We start from the raw sequence: 24780 nt of genomic DNA on the forward strand, positions 1-24780 counted from the left end.
CTCTCTCTCTCTCTCTCTCTGTCTGTCTCTCTCGCTCGCTCGCGCGCGCGCGCGCGCGTGCTTCCTCCTAATTTGCTACTGGAACCTTTATAATTCCATACGCTTCTTACTTCAATTCAATACCAGCTTTGCGCACAACACATAATCTCGTATATCGCCTCGAATTATTACCTAGGAGATTTAAGCGACGTTATGGGCTCCACAGCACCACTGTTACGACAGTATGCTATCGTATTCTTTCTCCCTTTTGTGAGCATTACCTTGCGTTTATCTACACTTAACGAGTGGAAAGTTTGTCCTTTCTGCACTTACTCAAGATCATATAGCCACAGTCCTTTTCTATACACGTAAAGGTCGTACGCCAAGAATCTGAAGCTGCCGCTTGACCCTCTCAGATAATTCTTTTATGTATTACGCATCCCTGATACACACCCAGTGTTAACTTGGCTCCAGTTGAACTCTTGCCGATCGTTGCAACGCACTGGGCTCTAGTAGTAAAAAAGAAAAGAAAATGTATTCGAATCAAAGTGCATATCTATCAATACAGTGTAAAGAGCCATTCAGAAATATGGGAAGACTTAATACATTTATACACCGGTTTCTACTATTTACAAGACAATGGATTTGAAAAAAGTGAGCTGCTTTTCAGTTTTTTTTTTTTCATAAACTCATGCTGATCTTTGCCTCCAGAACCGTTACTGTGTTAGAAATCGGAATATGCTCGTGGAGCTTACAGCTGATTCGAGTTAGCTTTATTGTGCAGTAATCCTTTTTTATGCGTTTTTTGTGGACGAGAGTGACCTATTCCGTTTTCCGGACACGTGAGACTACTGATGCTGACGTATGATCGGAGTACTTTCGTATTGTCGTTTTTAAGGTATCTGTGAATGACCCTATGACAAACTTATAAGGATGTGACTGCTGGCAGAAACACCCACCACCACCGGTTACTTTTGTCTATGTAAGTTTAGCAGTCGCATATATTTTGAACGTGGAAAAACCTACTTTTCCGTTTGTTGTGTAAAGACTCCACTTGAAGGGAACCTATGTACCTGATAAACGCTACACGGTATTTCCCTGCTGTCGATCTACTATCATCCATTCTCCGTGTGGGGATTGGAGTCAGCTATGTCACAGCCAGAGAACTGGTCCTGGACGGATCAGATTCATTGCGCCATGCTCAGTCATCTTTACCCTGGAGTCAAAGGAAAGCTCCTATCTTGTCTCAGTGAGATGTAAGATCTGATTTGATGGACAGTACTCAGCCACTTAGTACGAGGCAGTATTAATTCCACTACGTAAACGTGACAATGATCGTATCAACCCCTAACAGTTAACGGACTGCAGCTCTTACAAGCCTCGGCTGGCTGTTTCCCTAGATCACCTGTGACGCTCCCAATACCCCCCCCCCCCCCCAACGTTAGTACTTTCTACAGGACGAGGAGGAGGAGGAGGAGGAGGAGGAGAAGAAGAAGAAGAAGAAGAAGAAGAAGAAGAAGAACTTTCCTGTACTGATACCTGTTTTTCTCTGCTAGATATTTTCGCAGTTTAAGAAGAATTTTTCTTCTTTTTTGTTAGTTTTTTCTTACAACAAGGATTTAAGTTCAGCCAAATTACGAAACCATTGAGGACACGAATGTCCAAAATTTGGTTTCGTTGCTTCACCTTCACGTACTTCCTCTTCTAAATGCACAGTACTCAATAGTGTCTCTACCATACCCTTTTTTGGACAACAGATGAGTATTGTAGCTGATTTCTGCAGTACGAAGAGACTTGAAGTTACAGTTTTTAATCTCGATGCGACAAATTATGCAGGTAGTTGAGACAAATTTTTCTCATTGTTCCAAGGACGGTCGCCTGTTTTCGTTCCAGTGCCTCTGCCAACTCAAATCTTGCGAAGAAATTATCTGTTGCCACACTTCTACCATCCTGGGTAAATTTTCTGTCCGTTCCGACACTGTGCTTTTTCCCTGATTTGCTTCTCTAGGCTAGTCTTTGCCCTTTCCTGTGTGCACATGCATGTTTGTGACATAGTAATTAGTCACTAACGGCGACAGTGTCTTTGTTTATACGGCAACTGCTTCTTTTACAGTACAATGTCCTCCAAGCGGGAAATCCGGGTTCGAGTCCTGGTTCGGCACAAATTTTCATTTGTCACAAGTAGCTGATGCTTATACATATTCACAAAAATGTGAATTCGTTTCACACGCAGCCCATATCTTAATACCATTCTTTCCGGTTTTTGAGGTGTATACGGTCGAGGAGGACACCTGCCCCTGCCCCTAAAAATACCAGTTATTCATCAACTGTAATATTCTGCTGTGGTCCGTACGCATCATGTAATTTCTTACGCGCTGTTCAAATATATCCCTTATAACAGCCAATTTAGTGCTAAAATTATGTCGCCGCTGATGTGCCTCATGGAATTGAATACAGCGTGATATTTCTGTAAAACGGTTTCTACCCGTAGAACTATTGAAGATAGGTGGGCCATGCTCTTTTTTTCCATAGATTCACTATGCCCTCATTGTGACCCTTGTAAACTCTTGCAAGTATAAACAGGCCAAGAAAGCACTCAAATTCTTCTCTGTCAAGAGCTATCCATTTGTTCCCGGTAGTAATGTCACCTTCTCTGTTCGTCCACTTCAAAATATTCTGGAAAATGCTGGGCTTCATAAATAATTCAAATGCTGACTGCACAGTATTTACATTCCTTATAGATTGCCGTGTTGGACCTGGAGCCAACATCAGTATGTTTCGTGCTGGCTGCCTCCCATGTAATCTAACACGATTTTTCCCCCATGTTCCTTTTCTGTTTCTGGGCCTGAAAACAACGAGATTACTATTTTACTTATTATTATTATTATTATTATTATTATTATTATTATTATTATTATTATTATGAGTAATAGCTGTATTACTGCTGTTACGTCATCAGCTTCAGGAACAGTTTTCAAACCTCCAACATCATAATATTCAGCTGATGCACTGTCTCCAGAGAAAATAGCATCAACCATTCATCGCCATCAGACTATATTACACTGAATTCCTCTCCTTCATACAAAATTGCTTGCATTTCAGAAGTACTCAAACATTTTCCATTCATAACGTAATTCTGCGACACGCTTAGGCAATACACTATCAACTGCTGAGGCAATACACAACAACAGCTGAGGCAAAGGCTTTTCAACATAACAGTCGTCACTCTATTTTCATAAAGTTACATTCAAGAAGCTAGAAAACAGTTTACATTGGTGTCATATTGACCCCAGTGATACTAAGAAGGTTAATTCTACCGGAGACGGCGATACGTAAGTCTTTCTTTCGCCGAAACCATTTCATCGGTGTGTTTTCTGACACTGACAAGACTTACGATACAACATGGATGTCCACCATCCAAGATGGTCGTAGGTTGTGTTCCAAAACTGAACAGCATTGAGACAGAAGTGATGACACTTTCTGCAGGACCTGACCATCATTTTGCAGTATAATGCTCAAGCACGTACAGTGCAAGCCGTTACCGATTTGTTTGACTGATGGGGCTGCTAAGTGCTATACCACCTACTGCACTCCCCTGACTTAAGCCCTCGTGAGTTCAACTCGATCTCTAAACTGAAGGAAACACTTCACGGCATTCACTTCAGAACTGCTACAAATTCGCCGGGCAATAGACCGCGCCGCTCGAACTGTCAACAAAAAAATGGCTCTGAGCACTATGGGAGTTAACAGCTGTGGTCATCAGTCCCCTAGAACTTAGAACTACTTAAACCTAACTAACCTAAGGACATCACACACATCCATGCCCGAGGCAGGATTCGAACCTGCGACCGTAGCAGCCGCGCGGGTCCGGACTGAGCGCCTAGAACCTCGAGACCACCGCGGCCGGCGAACTGTCAACACATCTAGCACTGCTAAGAGTATTCCAAGAAGTTCCACATCGCGAGCAACGGGTTATACCCAATGCTGGTGACTACTTTGTTTAAGGTCAGTAAAACTTTGAAACACGTATCTATTTTGTACGAGCTGTAAATAAATAATTGCCATTATTAAAGTTCCAACCCTCGTATTTGACTCGAAATTAAGCTGGCTCGCTCACCTGAAAGAGCTGCGAACAAATGGCATCGAATTCTAGAATATTTTAAAATACCTCGGCAGAAAGGTGAATGGAGCGGACAGGTCCAGCAGCTTTACAGGCCATTTTTCAGGTAACGTTTGGATTACAGCAGCGTGGTTAATGGAGCAACACGTAATTCCTACCCCAAGATGTCAGACCAAGAGGGCAGTCAAATATCGACCGGAGCCTATCGGACCAGACCAGTTCAGAGTATGTGTGCAGAGGGTGATGAACCACCACTAGGAATTCGGTAGCACCTCCTTTTGGATATACAGCCCTGAATACCTTAGCATTGCCTTCGTCATGGCCATTTAGTGCGGCGGCCCACCCCAACCTTGAACGGCTGTTGCAAAGTCGTCACCGTGCGACCAAACAGTGGCTCCTACTGCCTCATGGATCTGCATATATCAGACATCCGAATACGCAGCCGGGGATGGAATGAATTGCCGCCTTAGCGTCTTCAGTGAGGTAAAGTGATCTTCAGTGTAGCACCTACAAGAAACGTTTTCACATCTCCTATTTTCGTCAATTTTAAGTATGTACCATAGTTATATCGTTGTTTATGTGGATGGGTCCTAACAAGCGTGTGCCCTCGGTTGTTCATTTGTTTTCCCTGATAAGGGATTTCCAAATTCGCCCACCAGTACGATATATACAAATTTCGTTCAGTAAACTACAAACGATCCACCAAATTTATCCAGTAGACAATTTGGTGCAAATTATCCAGTACACTTTGTAATAGTTCCAAGACCGAGGCAAGGAGGTGATCTTCAGCTGGGTACTTGGACATGTCGGGATACAGTTAAACAACTCAGGCGATAAAGCAGCGTGTGGGAATGGCGGTGTAGGTCAATGTGCCGTCCCCTTGCATGCCATCATCCCATTGTCTGACAAAAGAATCGTGCGTCATTGAGTAACCGGAACAAACTGCGGTCAATCAAATAGACCACGCATGCATGGCGGACTTAATGCCAACCACACAGATGGAACGAAGTGCTGGTCACCAGACTGCGCATAGGACATTGCCCACTAACGCACGGTTTTCTCCTCCGACGGGAGAATTGATCACTCTGTGACATTTGTGGTGTTCCAGTTTCTGTTCAGCATGTTTCAGCTATGTGAGTCTTATATACTGACACAGTGGCAATCCTGGGTTTGTCTTGCGATCTGTCCACGATCCTCGCCGACATCGACACTAGTGTAACACGGGTTTTGGAATTTTGTGAACTGTCTGGTCTCATCCCTAAGGTGTTAGGGCGGGGAGGTCAACGTGCTCTGAATGGGTAGCTTACCCAGGCAATTTTAGTACCTTGTCACTCAGTTTTCAGCGTAATAGTTTAGTGTATCATGATCGCTGTTGCCTATAATGCATTTTAAGCAACTCGGCCTGTGGTGGTGGTGGTGGTGGTGGTCGTCGTCGTCGTCGTCGTCGTCGTCGTCGTCGTCGTCCCACTTCGGGTGTGCTGAGCGTGTTGGGTCCCTTGCTGTTCATGTTGTATATTAATCACCTTGCCAGCAATATTCATAGTTATCTCAGACATTTTGCAGATGATGCAGTTATCTGTAATGAAGTTCTGGAAGAGGCTGCACAAATATCGTCAGATATGGATAAGATTTAGAAGTAGTGCTTTAAATGTTCATAAATGTAAAATCGTGCTCTTCACAGTGCGAAAAAGCGTAGTATCCTGTTAGTATAGTATCAGTGACCCGCGGTTGTAATCGGTCATCTCATACAAATATCTCGGTGTAGCACTTGCAGCGATATGAAGAGAACTTACCACAAAGGCTCAGTCGTGGGTAAAACAGGTGGCAGACTTCTGTTTATTGGTAGAATAATAGGAAAATGCAAGCAGTCTATAAAGACGATTGCTGACAGATCCCTCTCGCTACCCATCCTAGAATACTGCTCAAGTGTGTGGGACCCGTGCCAGATGAGACTGGCAGGGGATATTGAACATACACAGAGAAGGGCAGCACGATTAGTCACATGGTTTTTTACCCACAGGAATGTGTCACTGAGATGTTGAGACAACTGAACTAGTAGACTCGTGAAGATAGACGGAAACATCCCGAAAACGTCTGCTGAAATAGCTTCAAGAGCCGGCTTTAAATGATGATTCTAGGAATATACTACAAGCTCCTACATAACGCCCCCATATGGATTGTGAGGATAAGGTTAGATGATTAGATTTAATTACAGCATGTAAAGTGGCATTTAAACAATCATTTTTCCCGCGCTCCGTACGTGAGTGGAACCGGGTCGGGGAGAGAGGGGGGTGGAGGGGGGGGGGAGAATATCGGGTACACTAGAACGCAGTCTCTGTCGTGCAATAGCTGGTTGCTGTGGTCGAGCGGTTCTAGGCGCTTCAGTCCGGAACCGTGCTACTGCTACGGTCGCAGGTTCGAATTCTGCCTCGGGCATGGATGTGTGTGATGTCCGTAGGTTAGTTAGGTTTAAGTAGTTCTAAGTCTAGGCGACTGATGACCTCAGATGTTAAGTCCCATAGTGTTTAGAGCCATTTGAATCACTTGTCGTGCGCTTGTGGTGTAAACGACGTCGTCGTCCCGGTTTCGAAAAAGTCGTGCAGACACCGCGTAAGGGCGCTGATGCCATGTTATTAAGCGTCCACACCCATCATCATCCCTGCTGTCTTCTTCGTGTTTCAACCAACTCTGTTTATAGTATAATGTGGAGGCTACTGCTTTCTACACTGCTGGCCGTTAAAATTTCAACGAGAAGAAGGATAACAAGTAATGAATTTTTACCTTTGTGCCGATACAGCCTAGTAGGAGGAATACATAATTAAATTTGTAGATTATGTAGGGGTATATAGGATGCAAAATGTAGTACACAGAGCTGCCACGTCTGACAGCAGCAGCAACAACGCCTCTAACCCAACTGGGTAGTGCCCAACTTAGGTTGGACGACAGATACGGGTACGTCATTCAGTGCTGCTTCAGCCACATGCCAGACTACATCAGCAGTAGTGACTGACGAGTAGTCGCGTGCCAGGTTCTCGGTAACTTCATCCAATAGTTTTCAGTAGCTGAGATATCTGGAGAACGTGTATTTTCGCGGCGCAGTGACAGTTCAATTAAATTTCGGTCGTATAGCCGCGTAAATTCCACTTCTTCTGATATCTCGGCTTTTAAACTCGTGGACCGCGCCACTGTGCATGCGGCCACTGATACACAAGGTGCCAGAGACGCTGATCGGCGGCATACAGGTACAACTTATGCATGAATTAGATCTCTGGTTGCACAGTCGATGCACGCTGGAACGTCGATGTATCATACGAACTGTACTATGGCGACGTCTTTGTAAGTTTATTACAGAAAGTGCAGGATATCATGGTTTGTCCAAGCTCAAGCCGCCGTCTCTGTCAATTAAACTCGTCGCCAACCGAATTTCAGTTGCTTCTTTCACTACTGAGTCCCAGAAAGACAAAGTCGAGACTAAAATTTCGGCGTTTTCATATACAGTGCCGGGTGCAAAAGCCTGCCCCTTTCCACCAGAAGGTTTGAGAAGATTTAAACCAAGTGGTACGGTTCCTCAGAGGTTTTATGGACTTCCAAAGATCCGTAACAAAGATATTTCCTATGCGTTCAGTAGTGATTAACATTGGCTCTCCAACCTATGACTGTGCCAAATATTTAATGACGTTATTAAGCCCTGTTGTGGGAAAATGTGTTCATCACATACGCAACTCTGCCAACTTCATTGGCAAACTGAAATCACTGAAACTGAACAGTTCCTAATATATTAGTCAGTTTCGATGTAGTGTCGCTATTCAAAAAGGTACCTCTTTCAGCATCATCATCTCTTATCGACATTACCTTTGATAAAGCAATTTCAACTTTGTTTAAACATATCATGACCTCGCCACGCTTTTTATTTAATAACGAATTTTTTGAACAGACTGGTCACCAACTTATTTATGGAGAACTTCGAGGAAAAGACGCTGGAATGTGCTAGCTTGAAGCCCACAGTATTATGGAGGTATGTCGATGGCACAGTTGTTGCGTGGCTCCATGATGAAGATAAATGATAAGAATTTTTAAACCATCTGAATTCCATCCCAAGAGAAACTCAGTGTACAATGAATATCGAAAAAGAGGGATGCCTTCCATTTTTTGATGTTTTGGTACTACGCAAAGATGAGGCATTCACTTAATCTGAAACAGGTGCACATGGATTTATATTTACGTGCAAATAGCTGCCACCATTCTTCCCAGACGATGAGTGTTCTCAGGACTCTTGGTACCTGACTAGAGCAATTTGGAGGACGAGCTTCTAAACTTGAAAAGAGTTTCTGAAGCCAACGGGTATTCTCCTCAGCAGATGCGTAAGGCATTACGAATGATACCAACGGTGGGCATAAGGAATGCAGAGAGGGAGGTGGAAAGTTTTAAATCCATGGCTTTCCTGCATATTTGGGAAGCCTATCGTCAAAAATTGGACGGATCCTCGGCAAACTCAAAGTAAAAGTGATAGTTCGCCTCCGTCAAATGCTGTGCTTCGGAAGCATGGGGTTTACGAGATCCCCATGAAAGATGGACAGAACACCGCAGGTACTCAGATTGTTGCAATCTAATAAATCGGCGGTCCAGAGCACAATATTGACACTATCCACGCTATGGTGTACGAAAACGTCGAAATTTCAGCCTCAACTTAATCTTTCTGAGACTCAGTAGTGAAAGAAGAAATTGAAATTCACTTGGCGACGAATTTAATTAATAGAGACGGCGGCTTCAGTTTGGATAAATAATGGAATTCCGCAATTTTCTGTAATTAACTAACAAAGACGTTGCCACAGTACAACTCACAGTAATACATTGGTATCGCAGCGTTATGTAAATGTTGCACGTCTCTGGCGCCGATCAACATCTCTGGCGCCTTGTGCATCTGTGGCCGCATGCGCAGTGGCGCGGCCCGCGAGTTTATAAGGACGGAGCGAGTGCTGGAGCGTCAGTCATTCGGCTCACTCTGAAGATGGCTGAACTATACACAGCCGAAATATCAGAAGAAGTCGAATTTACGCGGGTGCACGCCCGAAATTTAGTGACCATCTGGAAAACGTGTTGGCCAGGACAACAGTCGAACACCCTCTGTATCGAGGTAGGTGAGGACAGCACGGGCAGCTTGAGGACTTGCCTCACCATGCTAAAAGCGTCAGAGAGACTGCGAAGATAGGGCGTAGCCACAGCAAATATGCATGCCATCATAGTATCCTACGTAACGTGACCAGCGGTATCACGGAACGATAAACTGCAGTCTCAACAGGTCACGATCCTACCTATGTTGAATTCAGACAGGTGCCGATAGACGTTTCTCCTTCCTACATGAGGCAAACGATCTTCTCACAATCACAGTATTCAAATGCGATTTCTGATTGAGAGCCCGCTGCGTAATCTATCCTTCCACGGTGTGGCTATATCAATGGCCAGCTGTGCAGGAGATACGTGAATTCATGGACTCTGATGACAATGCCCTGGTAATTAACGACCCTTATTTTAAGATTTTTACCCTCCACAATTGCCAGTCAGTTGGTTGTTTTTGTGGTGTTCAGTTCGAAGACTGGTTTGATGCAGCTGTCCATGCTATTCTATCCTGTGCAAGCCTCTTCATCTCCGAATAACTACTGAAACCTACATCCTTCTGAATCTGCTTACTTGGACTCCCTTATAAGTTTTACTCCCCACACTTCCCTGTAGTACTAAATTGGTGATCCCTTGACGTCTCGAAATTTGTTCTACCAACCGATCCCTTCCTCTAGTCAGGTTGTGCCACAAATTTCTTTTCTCCCCAATTCTTTTCAGTTCATTCTCAATAGTTATGTGATCTACCCATCTAACCCTCAGCATTCTTCTGTAGCACTACATTTCAAAAGCTTCTTTTCTCTTCTTGTCTAAACTGTTTATTGTCCATGTGTCACTTCCATACATGGCTACACTCCATACAAACACTTCCAGAAAAGACGCGTAAATCTATATTTGATGGCAATAAATTTCTTTTCTTCAGAAACGATTTTCTTGCCATTGCCAGTCTGCATTTTACGTCTTCAGTACTTCGGCCATCATCGGTTATTTTGGAGCCTAAATAGCAAAAGAAAGATTTGGAGTATGGATTCAAGTTCAAGAAAAAGAAATGAAAATTTTGAGATTTGGAGATGACATTTCAGTTCTGTCAGAGACAGCAAAGGACTCGGAAGAACAATTGAACGGAATGAATGTATCCTGAAAGAACCATATAAAATAAACAACAAAAGCAAAACAAAGATAACGGAATGTAGTCCAATTAAATCAGGTGATGCTGGGGGAATCAGATTAGGAAACGAGACATTTTAAGTAGTAGTTTCCTAATCTGATTCCCCCAGCATCACCTGATTTAATTGGACTACATTCCGTTATCTTTGTTTTGCTTGTTGTTTATTTTATATGGTCCTTTCAGGATACATTCATTCCGTTCAATTGTTCTTCCAAGTCCTTTGCTGTCTCTGACAGAACTGAAATGTCATCTCCAAATCTCAAAATTTTCATTTCTTTTTCTTGAACTTGAATCCATACTCCAAATCTTTCTTTGGTTTCCGTTACTATTTGTTCAGTGTATAGACTGAATATCAGGGATTCTACAACCTTGTCTCACTCCCTTCTCAACCACTGCTTCCTTTTGGTGCCCCTCGACTCTTAAAACTGCCGTCTGGTTACTGTACGAGTTGTAAACAGCCGTTCGCTCCCTGTGTTTTACCGCTGCTACCTCCATAATTTCAAAGAGTGTGTTCCAGTCCACATTATCAAAAGCTTTCTCTGCGTCTACAAATGCTTTAAACATAGGACTGCCTTTGCTTAGCCCATCTTCTAAGATAAGTCGTAGCGCCAGCGTTGTCTCGCGTGATCCTACATTTCTCCGGAATCGAAACTGACCCTCCCCGAGTTGTTCTTCTGCCAGTTTTTCCATTCTCCTGCAAAGAATTCGTCTTAGTGTTTTGGAAATCATTTGGTTATATTCAAGTAAATTGGTTTATTGGGTAGTGGGTTTTCGCCTGTGCACTGCTTAATTCCGCAGCATCTACAGTCCATGAAAAAGTGCGTTCCACGCGTATTCTGCTACTGGAGTGGTTTTACGGTCCACGGTTCAAACGTGACCTATCCAGGATCACTTCATAAGTCCACACCATTTATTTCAGGTCAAGGTATCTACAGTCGAATCCTTCGCAGGAACGATGAAGTGTTTCGTTTAGATTCTCCACTCTGCTCCAAATAAGAGTACCCGATCGGTCCGTATATTGTGTCTGACATGAGCGACGATCTGTACTGACTGAAACCTGTGTGCTGGAAAAGGTTCTTGCGCATGAGGGATGATTTCTTCAGAGATAAACACATATAGGGTATAAGAATCTTTCTCTTCCCCGTGACGCTGTTCCCTTAAGAGGGCGATGACTTGAGAGCTGCCTGCAACAGGTATTTGTTTCGTATCCACGTGTGGCTGTCCATACCATCTGTGCCGCCTGAGCAACAGATAGCTCACTCTGGCTTATTACGTGGAGATCTCAGAAAGTAAGGTTCACACGTCGTTCCCCGCTAAGACCATTGCGCAACAAGAGTTGAGCATTGCCATAAGAGAGACCTGCAGACACAATTCTGCTGTGGTGTGGTACTGATAGCAGATGCATCGTAGTTGACAGTGCGAGGGTGAAATGGCGCGGCAACCGGAGACATACTCCAAAGGTGAAGTACGTAGGACAACTCGATTCTTCGTGAAATTCTTGTGGTATGTGGACCAAATGGAATGCCGCTTCCAGACGTGGATGACGCTGTTCGGAGAAGACCAGATCATGCACTGTGCAGTTTCCATCTTTACGGAAAGCTAAACAACATTTTGGGGGAAAGAGATTTTCCAACTAAAAGGATATTCACACAGCGGTTCTCAAATAGCTTCGTGGCCAAGGAGCGGATTTATGTCGTCGATTGGTAGAACGTTTCGACCGTTGTTTGCAGAGATCTAGTGACCGTATTGGAAAATAGTGTCGTATAGCTGTGTCATTTTGAAGTGCAGTACAGCATTCAATGAAAGTTACTTAGCTTGCCGTAACGATGTGTAACTAACTTTTCTAAGTCCTCTTGTATAAGAGTGAGACAATACCTAGACATAATCGTTGGAACCATTCTGCCATTCGTCATACAAAACTTTTAGAGCAGGATTCTGTACGGACCACGTCGGAATAAATAGAAACAGGGCAGATTCAGCATATGGCGTTCGCGACAGAAGCACACCTTCCTTCAGCCGAACCACCTGCGTAATTTTCAGCGGCAACCTCCTTGGGAAAAAAATCTATGCGACTGTCTGGACGGGCAGTATGGCGCCTGGCAGATTCATTCTGCCAGCAGCGATATTTCATGCATAGATGTAAGGAAATGTTAGTACGGGGTTAGTTACCATTGTTGCTGGACACTGGTGAGGTCTCCTGGGCCAGCTTTAACGTCAGCGCACATGCAATACGTCAAAGTGGTCATCGTCAAGATGATCATAAAAGCGATCGCTCAGTGTAGAAAGTACTGTGTGTGTGTGTGTGTGTGTGTGTGTGTGTGTGTGTGTTTTTTTTTGTTTGTTTGTTTGTTTGTTTGGCTTCCCTATCGCTGCCGGTGGTTTATGGCCTATGTGAGCACAGCTGACAGCTGACGTTGCCAGTTAAATTTGCTGCAATACAGGGATTTGCCGATATTGCGTTGTCTGTGTACTTCGTTTTAAGCTTGTCATAGGTGGGCAAGAATCTCTGCGGAAAAGTGTTTTTGGGTGATTGTGCTGCTACCTGTGGTTATGATCGTAGTTTTCCCCAGATTTGGGATGAAAAGGTTGTTCGAATGTCTAAAGTTACTGTACAGTCATGTGACGTGTTTCCACGAGGGTCCCGAGGAGGAATTCATTGTGTATGTCTGCGGTGCGTGCTTATCGCGAAATATTGCTTCTGATTCGTAGAACTTCGCTCTACATGACCTGCCAGCCAGTGTGGCCGAGCGCCTAGAACGGCGCTGCAGTTTGGAAGCGCACGACCGCTACGGTCGCAGGTGCGAATCCTGCCTCGGGCATTGGTGTGTGTGATGTCCTTAGGTTAGTTAGGTTTAAGTAGTTCTAAGTTCTAGGGGACTGATGACCTCAGAAGTTAAGTCCCATAGTGCTCAGAGCCATTTGAACCATCTTACTTTTCACCGGTCGTCCTCGGACTTGCTCGTGGAAGTAGAGGAGAAGTCAGGAGTAGTCCACTAGTTGGAAACTCCTAGATATTCGTTAATTAACCGCATCCGTTGACCAATTCTAATTGGAGGCACTCTTATTTGTATGGAAAACAGGGGGAAATGTCATATTCTGCTGGAATACGAGGCGATGTGGGAATCATAGGAAGCTTCCTGGTACACGCCGCTACGGTGCCACCACCATAACGGGTGTGATCGCGTGCAGAGTTCAGTTCCTGGCAGAAACAGATTGGAAAGACAGTGGGAACGGTGCAGCATAGTTTAGAACAACATTCCAATAAATCTGCTGTCGTAGAATACGCTCTCACATGTAATCTCGATGTGAATGGACTGTACAGGAACTGGGTCGCATACTTCCTCAGTCTGAGTCGTTATCAGGGGTTCAGGAAGCCTGGCCGAGAAACTTATGAATTAGGACAGCAACTACGTCAGTAAAACACGAGTCTCTATATTTGAAACTTAGGCAAACATGATTCAATAGACCCCAGATCTAAGGAGATACGACAGCGTGATGAAGAGTACCTTACGTCATCTTGGTCTGATATTTCTTTCCTCGGGAGAGATATCCCAAAGTTGCTTTCTATCAATGCGTGCACCTGAGATGACTGAAATCGCATGTAGGAATGTCCAAACATATCCGTGATTAAAGCTGGTTAGATAGCATGAAAATCAGATAGATGAAAACGGCTGATAACTATTTGTGGTTTCCACGCGAAGCTATTTGATATAACATCATTCGCTTCATCGATGACTGCATCTTTTATTCCACATCAGCTGCTGTTTACGACAAATAACATTAAATTTGCTGCAACATAAGAAAAAAGAGTACAAGACAGAGTTGTTGCTTGTTGGTCAGAATTTCCCCAATTTTTTCTTACCATTACTTTGCAGACGGTCCTCGCGACCACATTACACGCTTCTAGAGTAATAGACAGCGTAATCATGTTTGTATCGCACTCTGAAACTATCGAATAAAGTAGGTATTGTCAAGAATCTCGCAGCCAGTTACATGCTTGATGGCAGAATTCTGTCGGGTAACACTGTTCTATCTCAGTTTTTTAATGCATTTCAGACTTCCGAAAAAAATGATCTTGATATTTTGAGTGATACTGATAAGTTACGAAGAGTTCATGGAGATACCAGAAATGTACATTATAGGTGATTTTTCCGAGGGATAATCAAAGAGTTTTATTGTTACCTCGGAAAAACTTTTGTTTGCAGGTACATATTTGCAGTCCTGGTACACGTTGGAATACCGTGTCAGAGAGAGAGAGAGAGAGAGAGAGAGAGAGAGAGAGAGAGAGCGAGCGAGAGCGGCCATTGACAAAGGAAGATGGGCTGCGCCATTTTTATACAGTTGCTTGCTAAAGTTAAACGAACGGTGCTACCATTTACTGCACGTTTGGTTTCTTTTACTTCAGGGTGCTTGCTAAAGAGGAAGGCGGGCGTCTTTAGCTTCGAGGAAAGTTATTTGCGGAATTCGGCGAGGCAGTGTGGAATAAGGCTGCTGAAAATACTTCTTTCGTGCAGCTCGTTTCTTCTAAGAATCTTAACAACAGAATTAACATTTCTTGTGGGTTTCTTTTGACAAGGCCAGATGTTAGAATTACCAATAAATGTCATTGTTCAGTATGAATATAATTATTGGTTCGTGCGGATGAGATTCCGCCTGAAAATTTATTACGATGGTAGTAGCATCGTTTGTGCCTCCCGCACTTGTTAGGTATGACCTTTAGTGTCGTCCCTTCGTCTTCTTCAGATACATCATTTTCAAGTAGAATTTTTGTGATAGATTTGTTCATTAATCATTGGGAAATCCTTTGATGGGCTGTATCTTAAACTATGTGGACTGCTGTGGTGATAGTGTTGCCGTTGGTACAGAGCGCGAACGTGTGCACAGTGGAAAGAATTGTTGTTGTTTAGCGCCCAGAATTTTACGTTTTGCGTCAGTCGCTATGGTGAAAAAATTGTTTAATACACTGTCGGCGTGTCAGATACTTGCTATTTCGACTTCCCAAAATTATTTTTTTACCGTATTTCTTTTTAGAACCACTATACTACATTGCTGTGCAGCGTTTCAATATACACTGAGGTGACAAAAACCATGAGATAGTGATACGCACATATGCAGATGGCGGTAATATCGCGTACACACGGTGTAAAAGGGCAGTGCATTGACGGAGCTGTCCTCTGTACTTAGGTGGTTCGTGTGAGAAGGTTTGCGACGTGATTATGGTCGCAAGACTGGAATTAACAGACTTCGAACGCGGAATGGTAGATGGAGCTAGACGCTTGGGGGCATTCTACTTCGGAAATAGGTAGGGAACTCAATATTCCTAGATTCACAGTGCCAAGAGTGTGCCGAATATGCCAGATTTTAGGCTTTAACCTTCACCACGAGCAACGCAGTGGTCTGAGGCCTTCACTTAACGACCGAGAGCAGCGGCATTTGAGTAGAGTTGTCCCTGCTAACAGACAAGTAACACTGCGTGAAATAACCGCAGAAATCAATGTGGGACGTAAGACGAACGTATCCGATAGGACAATGCGGCGAAATCTGGCGATAATGGTCTGTGGCAGCAGACGACTGACGCGGGTGCCTTTGCTAATAGCATGACATCGCCTGCTTCGCCCCCTCTTGGGCTCTCGGCCATATCAGTTGGAGCCTAGACGACTGGAAAACAATGACCTGATCAGATGAGTCCCGATTTCAGTTGGCAAGAGCTGGTAGTAGGTTTCGAGTATGGTGCAGACCCCACGAAGCCACAGACCCAAGCTGTCAACAAGGCACTGGGCAAGCTAATGGTGGCTGCATAGTGATGTGGGCTGTGTTTACATGAACGGACTTGGTCCTATGCTCCAACTGAAACGATCATTGAGTTGAAATGGCTGTCTTCGGCTTCTTGTAGACCATTTGCAGCCATTCATGGACTTAGTTCCGAAACAACGATGGAATTTTCACCGGGCCGCAATTGTAAGCGATTAGTTTTAAGAACGTCAGGAGAATTCGAGCGAATGATTCGACCATCCACATCGCCCGTCATGAATCCCATCGGACATTTATGGGACATAACTGAGAGGTCAGTTCTTGCACAAAATCCTGCGCCGGCAACACATTTCGCAATTATTGACGGCTGTAGATGCAACGTGACTCAATATTTATGCAGGGGCATCCAACGACTTCTTTTGAAACGGAACTCACCGCCATTTGACTGTTTTATTGTTTATTTAAGTACAACCCATTTTTCGGCCTTTTATGCAATTTTCAAGTATTTTATGTCTTCAACATATATTGCACGACAGTTAACATGTTGCCAAGCTCAAAGTTTGCCATAAATTAAGAAAAATATTCACCAACTTTGAGCTTGACAACATGTTAACTGTCGTGCAATATATGTTAAAGACATAAAATAACATACTTGAAAATGGCATAAAAGGCCGAAAAATGGGTTGTACTTAAATAAACAATAAAACAGTTTAATGGCGGTGTGTTAAATTGTATGACTGTTGCTCAACAATATCAAAAACTGTTTCCAACGACTTGTTGCGTCCATGCCATGTCGAGTTGGTGCACTACGCTGGGCAAAAGGAAGTCCGACAACATATTAGCAGGCATCCAATGACTTTTGTCACCTCAGTGCAGTACTGAGCAGCTCCCCGCTCACTTTTACGACTTTCAGTGCACAAAACACTTCTTTACTTCGTAACTTGATCTGAACATTGATAAAGTTTTTACAGTAGGTCGAGCATACAGGCTGCGACCGAAAACATAAGATTAGAAAACCTTTATTTGCCTCCAAACTAATCATCTGCCTCAGTACACTTTTGGCTGGGGTTGTACAGCGCTGACGTTTGGGGCTTTCCCAGTGGATCTGCCGCTTCACGTATTACTGGTTCTTGGAACTTTGCAAGTAGGCTTACACGATATAGTTGTCTATTCACGTTTCTCAGCATTTCGCTGACGCTCCCCCGTGAGTCAAACAAACCTGTGACAATTCGTGCTGCCCTATGTGTGTACCGAGTGTTGTACGAACAGTCTTCTTTGTAGTGTGACTGCATTTTCTTAGCATCCTATCAGCAAATGAGTCTGCTAACTCAGCTGCAAATTCTGTGCAAAAAATGACTGGAATTCTATGGGATCATCGAGCCTTGTCGAAGGCTGTATCGCCAAATTTGCTTCCGTCCCGAAAGAGTCTGAACCAGTCCTAAATACACAGCCTCTGTTCTGTACGTTTGGACTTTCATCACTTGTGTGTTTGTCGTGGCATTTTTGTAATTTCCATAAGAATTGATGTTTCTTAGTTCCTTGATTGCGTTATGACAAGGACTTTTCACGCGGTACACTCGACAAGTCGCAGTATATAAATCTGCTTCAGCTTAAGAGATCCACACAAGACATGAAAGGTGACGCGAACGTGGACTTGAATAAGAACGTGAATGTGACTCCCAGATTGGCTGATGACGCTCAGTGACGATTAACGCGGGGCTCGATAGTCAGCACTATCTATGTCAGCTGCGTTTTCTATCGACAGTGTAATATTGTTGAGATGTCGATGGATTCAAAAGGTCTTAACGCATTGAAGAGAGGTCTTGAAAGTAGCGGATTTACTTCCAGACAAAAATCATTGATAAGTTTTAAACGTTTCTGAGCCATTGATATCTGTGCGGGAATCAAACAAAGATGCCGGCCGGGGTGGCCGAGCGGTTCTAGGCGCTACAGTCTGAAACCGCGCGACCGCTACGGTCGCAGGTTCGAATCCTGCCTCGGGCATGGATGTGTGTGATGTCCTTCGGTTAGTTAGGTTTAAGTAGTTCTAAGTTCTAGGGGACTGATGACGTCAGATGTTAAGTTCCATAGTGCCCAGAGCCATTTCAACCATTTTTTCAAACAAAGATTCTCAAATTGAGAAATCAGCACATTACGAAATATGCTATATGTGCGCACACAACATAAATAGCATCACGATTGTATTTGTAACTTATGTGCCCCCATATCTTCCAAGTTCATTTCAAAGTTCTCATTTCTACATGACGAATGCAGATGCACACAGACATTAGTGTGTTTCACAATTCTTCTTACAGGCTTCTAGCGCTTGTGGATCGGTCTTACTACTACTTTAACAATAAACCCATGCCCAGAAATGTGCCATTTGGATATACAATAAGTTTGAAGATATCACTCACATATCTCCCGCTTCACGGTACGCACACAAACTCAGCAGAGGGCGCCTTAGTCAGGTTAGTCCTTGTTATGATATCACGTACAATTTTCGTCCGACTAAAATAAGGGCTGCGGGAAACTGGTACGTTCGTATCCAGGAGGATTGACTATCGTGCTCAGAGGACGTGCCGTGCTCTCGACTTTGAAGAAGACGTCCTTGGTTCACGTAGAAAAGTACCCGACGACGAGTATGGAAACACCATGCCGTATGCTCCTACACGGCACGCACCTCAGAGCTCATTATCACTTCTATGTTCGTACCGTCAAGCGGGAAATTTGACCCGATCTTCAAACTTACTTTACATTCAAACTATAAATTTTCTGACGCGAGTTCCGTATCTAAAGCTTATCTACTAATTCCCTTTGTAACACCATTATCGATATTACCTATATTTGTCTTATCTAACTTCTTTGCCTGCTTTTACTTAATGTGATTTCTCTACCACCAAGCTCTTTGAAGTAACATATATGTAAACATTCCATTCGTTATTTATATCAGTGTAATTAATCTATGGATATAATTTTAAAAATACAGGGCTATTACAAATGATTGAAGCGATTTCGAAAATTCACTGTAGCTCCATTCATTGACATATGGTCACGACACACTACAGATACGTAGAAAAACTCATAAAGTTTTGTTCGGCTGAAGCCGCACTTCAGGTTTCTGCCGCCAGTGCGCTCGAGAGCGCAGTGAGACAAAATGGCGACAGGAGTTATGTGAAAGATGCTGTGTTTAAACCTCCTCTACCAAGAAACGTGCCAGAACTGCAAGCTCGCATCAACGATGCTTTCGAACTCATTGATGGGGAGATGCTGCGCCGAGTGTGGGAGGAACTTGATTATCGACTTGATGTCTGCCGAATCACTAAAGGGGCACATATCGAACATTTGTGAATGTCTAAAAAAACTTTTTGAGTTTTTGTATGTGTGTGCAAAGCATTGTGAAAATATCTCAAATAATAAAGTTATTGTGGAGCTGTGAAATCGCTTCAATCATTTGTAATAACCCTGTATTGTTCTGTAAACGAATGGTAATGTTAGTACTTTACTTTTAATACTGTTTCATGCGTATAGAAAGTAGGCTGGTAATCATGTAAAACTTGGAGGGAAGTCCCTCTGCAACAAAACTGGCATGGCGGAAATAGAAAAGATGGATCTGGCGGTTTAACTCCTAGGCTCCTTCGTGGCAAGAATTAGTCGGTGGCTAGGAGACAACGTGTTCCAATCTTGTGAGCTGAACGAGGCTAGAAGAACAGCAAGATCATATAATATAACTTCGGATGTGGAAGTAATTTGGCTTATTATTCATGGCGTCCTTTGGTTAGCTCTGTACTACGAAAATCCTAGGCTAAGAAGAGAATTTTCAGAACATGTTACACAGCAAGAGCCATGTACACTTTGACCGCCTTTTTTGAAAAGTCACAGGAGATCGACACTGCCATCACCTTCATCTCAAATTATCAGCTGAGTACTGTATAACTGCATGGACCAGTTACGTGGTTTCTTTTTCACTAATAAGTTTGTGTTCTTTAAACTTCGTGTTCAGCACCCGTATTTTATCCTTAGTCATTTATCTAGACAATGTCCTGTCCTGAGTGCTACGATATTTCCGAGTATCCAAATTTATTATGTTGAAAAGTCATTTCAGTGAACTTTCACTATAGTTAATAAATTTCTTGGAGTAGGAAAATTCATAATCTTTCAAATGTTCAAATGTGTGTTAATTCCTAAGGGACCAAACTGCTGAGGTAATCGATCCCTAGACTTACACACTACTTAAACTACCTTAAACTAATTTATGTTAAGAACAACACGTACACCCATGCCCGAGGAAGGACTCGGACCTCCGGCGGGAGGGGTCGCACCGTTCCCGACATGGCGCCTCAAACCGCTCGGCCACTCCGCGCGGCTCATAATCTTTCAATGAGCCTAAGTTTTGAAGTAATTTAGGTATTTTTTTAATAAAAGGATAGTTAAAGTTTCACTAAAGTATAATTGCGAAGAAAATATTTAAAGTATGTACCTTAAAGGTTTTCCTTGTTGAAATCTCATTACAGTATTACAGGTATCTGTAAAAACTGTGCCGGCCGTGGTGGCCGAGCGGTTGTAGGCGCTACATTCTGGAACCGCGCGACTGCTACGGTCGCAGGTTCGAATCCTGCCTCGGGCATGGATGTGTGTAATGTCCTTAGGTTAGTTAGGTTTAAGTAGTTCTAAGTTCTAGGGGACTGATGACCTTAGAAGTTGAGTCCCATAGTGCTCAGAGCCATTTTGTAAAAACTGTGATAAATCATAAAAGTTACTGGGTAGTAGACTTGAAGGACCAGCTTAAGGATTATTCACTGTACAGCTTAGGAACTAACGTTATTTACTTTTTCTGAGTCTACTGGTAGATTGGATTCTGGGTGTCCATGTTAAATTTTGAATCAGATTTCGATTTCGTATTGCAATATTAATGAAGTGCATTTTCCAGTTGTAGTTACCTGCTTACCACAGTTCACAAATATTAGACAACTATTCAATCTGTACTAGATCCAGGTATCACATGTCCCATTAGAGCTAAATAGTACAAGGAAGTGAATGCTCCTTAAGAATACAAATAATAATCATTAAAAATAATATAATTACCTGAAAACCATTTCACTGACGGCATTTCCCAGCAATTCAAGTAATGAAAGAAACTCATCTCCAAGTTATTAGTGCTCCATCATAGGCAGATCATTTTACTTGTAATGATCATTACTTTGCTGCTTTATTACGCAGATGGTAAGTGTTATTGAGAGCCAGTGGTTGTAAGAACGGTTAATGTTTCTGCTGTGTTGTTAATGCCAAACTACTGTTACACTAGAATGAAATTTTCACTCTACAGCGGAGTGTTCGCTGATATGAAACTTCCCGGAAGATGAAAACGGTGTGCCGGACCGAGTTCGAGTCTCGGTCCGGCACACCGTTTTAATCTTCCAGGAAGTTTCTTACTGTTACACTGATTGCTAAAGTATACTTCTGTCTTTTGTATTATTTGCGAAACAGAATTTTAGTATCAGGCATAGACAATCTCAATTGCTAACTTTGTTTATGAACAGTGCTAGTATTTGGCGCAACTTTGCCGAATTAGACTGGCGACCGTTCTCTTTTTACGTAATTGCAGTTCACTTATAACTGATAAAATCTTGTTTCGAAACTCGTTTATTCTTCTATTGTTTCCTTTCAATAGACGTATTTCGAGAAACGAAAACAGTCAGATACCTTTCAAACACGCATGTTCACGGCCAAATTACAATCCTTTCACAGGAGTGACAATATCGATTTATTGCTCATTTAGCAGTAGCCGATAGTGTTTCACCTTCGACAATTTCTCCAAGCCTGTAACACGAAGTGTTAAGCACTCTGTAGAGTTATGGTAGCGATTTATTAACCACTGATGTGACATTTCTAGACACTTCAGTTAATATATCGTACCAAAAGTCACGAGTTATTTTATATACTTTTAACGCGCTGGAGTCTTAAAACATCATATTTCCATACTTTGCAAGTTCTAATACCTTACCTACAAATACGGCGCTTTAACACTAAACTGTGTTCCAGCATTGCGTCTTCTCAGGTCAACCTGAGATGTAGAAAGAGATTTTACATCGTTCTGGTTCACAATGCGTAGCACTCTGCAGACATCCAATAGGACTCAATAAATTTTTGACGCACGTGCAACGTGAAATTGCACGTTGGACAATGCGTGACGCTTCTCGACATCTCTCCTCGATCACTCGTTAATTCACAAAGTCTTTGAGACGCACCTAGCTTGTTACAGATCCTCCATTTAGAAGTGAGCATCAGGTTTTTTTTTCATTTGGACGGCTGATATTGGCTTTATTTTGATAACGGGACGAGCAGCGACTCTTGCTTTCCGCCTGTTTCCGTCATGCAATGCGGTTGAACTTGAGGCCTTTCTGTACCATCGTCTTACGTATCTTATGCCGTACTCACACGTGATGTGAAATGTAACGTGGATAAGGAGCAGGAGGAGTTTCGTGACGTAATTACGTGAAATTCCACGTTGCAAAGCATCCACGAACATGAAGAACGCATTAAGTCTTGTCCTATTTCGGCAATGTTCTACGGACCATGAACCGATACATCGCAAGATTGCTTACCGCGTCGTAGTTTAAACCGAACAGACTCCGTATTGGAACCCAGGTTATAAAACTAAAGAACCGCAGTCGATGATGAAAACATCGACACATTAAAGATACACGTTTTTGTTTTTAGACCACTTCTGCCGACAATTTGTGCAATTAGAACTTTTATTACTGTAGCAAAAACGCCGTATATCGTATATTACATTAAAGGTATATAAAATGCGTCCTTTGATAATTATTTGTTATAATAAAATAGAGGTACGTTAGTCGTTAAAAGTACTGCAATGCCTCTAATTGCACAGATACAAGTAGGGAATCAAATTACTGCAGATGTTACTGGCTGAATAGCCAGTATCAGAGCGCATCTCCATTGATTACGTAGAAATGAAAACTTCGTTTGTAGTTAACTTGAAAGCTATGGAGGCAAACAAGTCAGGAATGCAAACTGTTACGACAGTTGTGTTGAGTGCGTACATAGGGTAATCGTTATCCTATTGCTTTCTCTGTGACCAGTACCTGCACCACTATAAAGGTTTTAACACCTCGCACGTGTGCAACATTGTTTGCTAATTCATACATGTTACGAATTTAATTTTTTTTTTCAAGGAGCTTCTATATTTGTTAAGATCTCTATTTCTGTGCGTTACGTACCATTAAAACCTTTGACCTCCACAATGTTCGTCGGAAATTTCTCGGTGCATCTTTGAGAATCGCTAATGAAGTTAACGGTGAAAACAGCACGCATGTGGAAAGTTTCAATAATCGCGGAGCGTTATGGGGATGGTAATTCAGCTCTAGTGGCAGGCGCTACAGGAGATGCGTTAAGCATCACAGAGCGTACTTTCCAAGAATTCTGGCAACGTATTTGTTACCGCATACAACTCACAAAATGAACGCAACACAACGGTGAGAAAAATCTGAGAAATTATGGAAATTTTCCGACAAGAGAGAGGTAGCGCGCAATACACCGTAGGGCTTCTTGCAGATAATAGACGTCCATGTTGATCAGCAGTTGCGTGCTTGTACTACCAAGACCTTGCACAATGGTCCAATAAGGTCATTGGAATAGGTAGGAATAAAAATACAAAAAATCCAAATGTCAGAATTGGGTTGCGTGAAATGCGCATACAGTACTCTGAAACGGTAAACACATTGTTTCGTAGAATACAATTCATTCGCCGCTTTCTACTAGATCTGTCGAAATAGTACTTGGATTTATCGAGGGATTTTAAGCGGTACATATAACCGCATTGTGACGTTTCCGATGATCAAACCTGCCTCCGAGAGACCTGATGCACAAGGGAATTTCCTGTGACCCTACTGTGCAGAGCAGGCGCGTTGTGATTGATAAGGGCCTCCGGTTCTGGTAGTAAATTTCAAGCAGCTCATAATAAGTTTTGTATCTCTGTCTACCACATCCTTCCGTGAAGGTTGTGGCACGTCTCCGTTTCATCCTTACTTCATCTGAAAAAAGAAAAGAAGTCTTCCTTCCGTGTGAAGAGACATGATTTGATATTGAATAACCTATGAAAAAATTAAAAAGTCTGTAGAAGCAATGGGTACTGATGTGTTGGCAGATGTGCCAACACCTTGTAGTAGAGGAGGCCGAAATGCGCGCTATAATCTAACGCAGACTGGCGTGAGGTCTGGAACAGGATACGTAATGAATGCTATAAAGAACAGTAGGTAACTGCTGGAATACTTAACTTTAATCCATCATTTGTATACAGCATTCTTGATGATACAAGTGAGACTCTCAGATATGGTTAATGGCGCCTTGCTAGGTCGTAGCCACGGACTTATCTGAAGGCTATTCTATCTCTCGGCAAATGAGAGAAAGGCTTCGTCAGTGTGGTCGCTAGCAAAGTCGTCAGTACAACTGGGACGAGTCCTAGTACGTCTCTCTAGACCTGCCGTGTGGTGGCGCTCGGTCTGCAATTACTGACAGTGGCGACACGCGGGTCCGACATGTACTAATGGACCGCGGCCGATTTAAAGCTACCACCTAGCAAGTGTGGTGTCTGGCGGTGACACCACAGGTACGATTGTGTGTGTAG

General features: G+C 43.0%; 1 protein-coding gene across 8 annotated transcripts in view; it reads left to right on the forward strand.

Moving 5' to 3' along the window:
- Positions 1 to 24780, forward strand: part of LOC126183383 (F-box/LRR-repeat protein 2) — a 262031-nt gene that overhangs the window by 69331 nt on the left and 167920 nt on the right. The window contains exon 1 of one of the 8 annotated variants that reach the window (XM_049925318.1): positions 9106 to 9233. The exons of the other annotated variants lie outside the window; for them this stretch is intronic. Coding sequence (XP_049781275.1) covers positions 9108 to 9233 — 126 coding nt within the window. The 5' untranslated portion in view covers positions 9106 to 9107. Of the gene's footprint in view, positions 1 to 9105; positions 9234 to 24780 lie in introns of those variants that run through there. 8 annotated transcript variants of the gene reach the window in all.

Source organism: Schistocerca cancellata, chromosome 4 (assembly GCF_023864275.1).
Source record: "Schistocerca cancellata isolate TAMUIC-IGC-003103 chromosome 4, iqSchCanc2.1, whole genome shotgun sequence".
Lineage (NCBI taxonomy): Eukaryota > Metazoa > Arthropoda > Insecta > Orthoptera > Acrididae > Schistocerca > Schistocerca cancellata.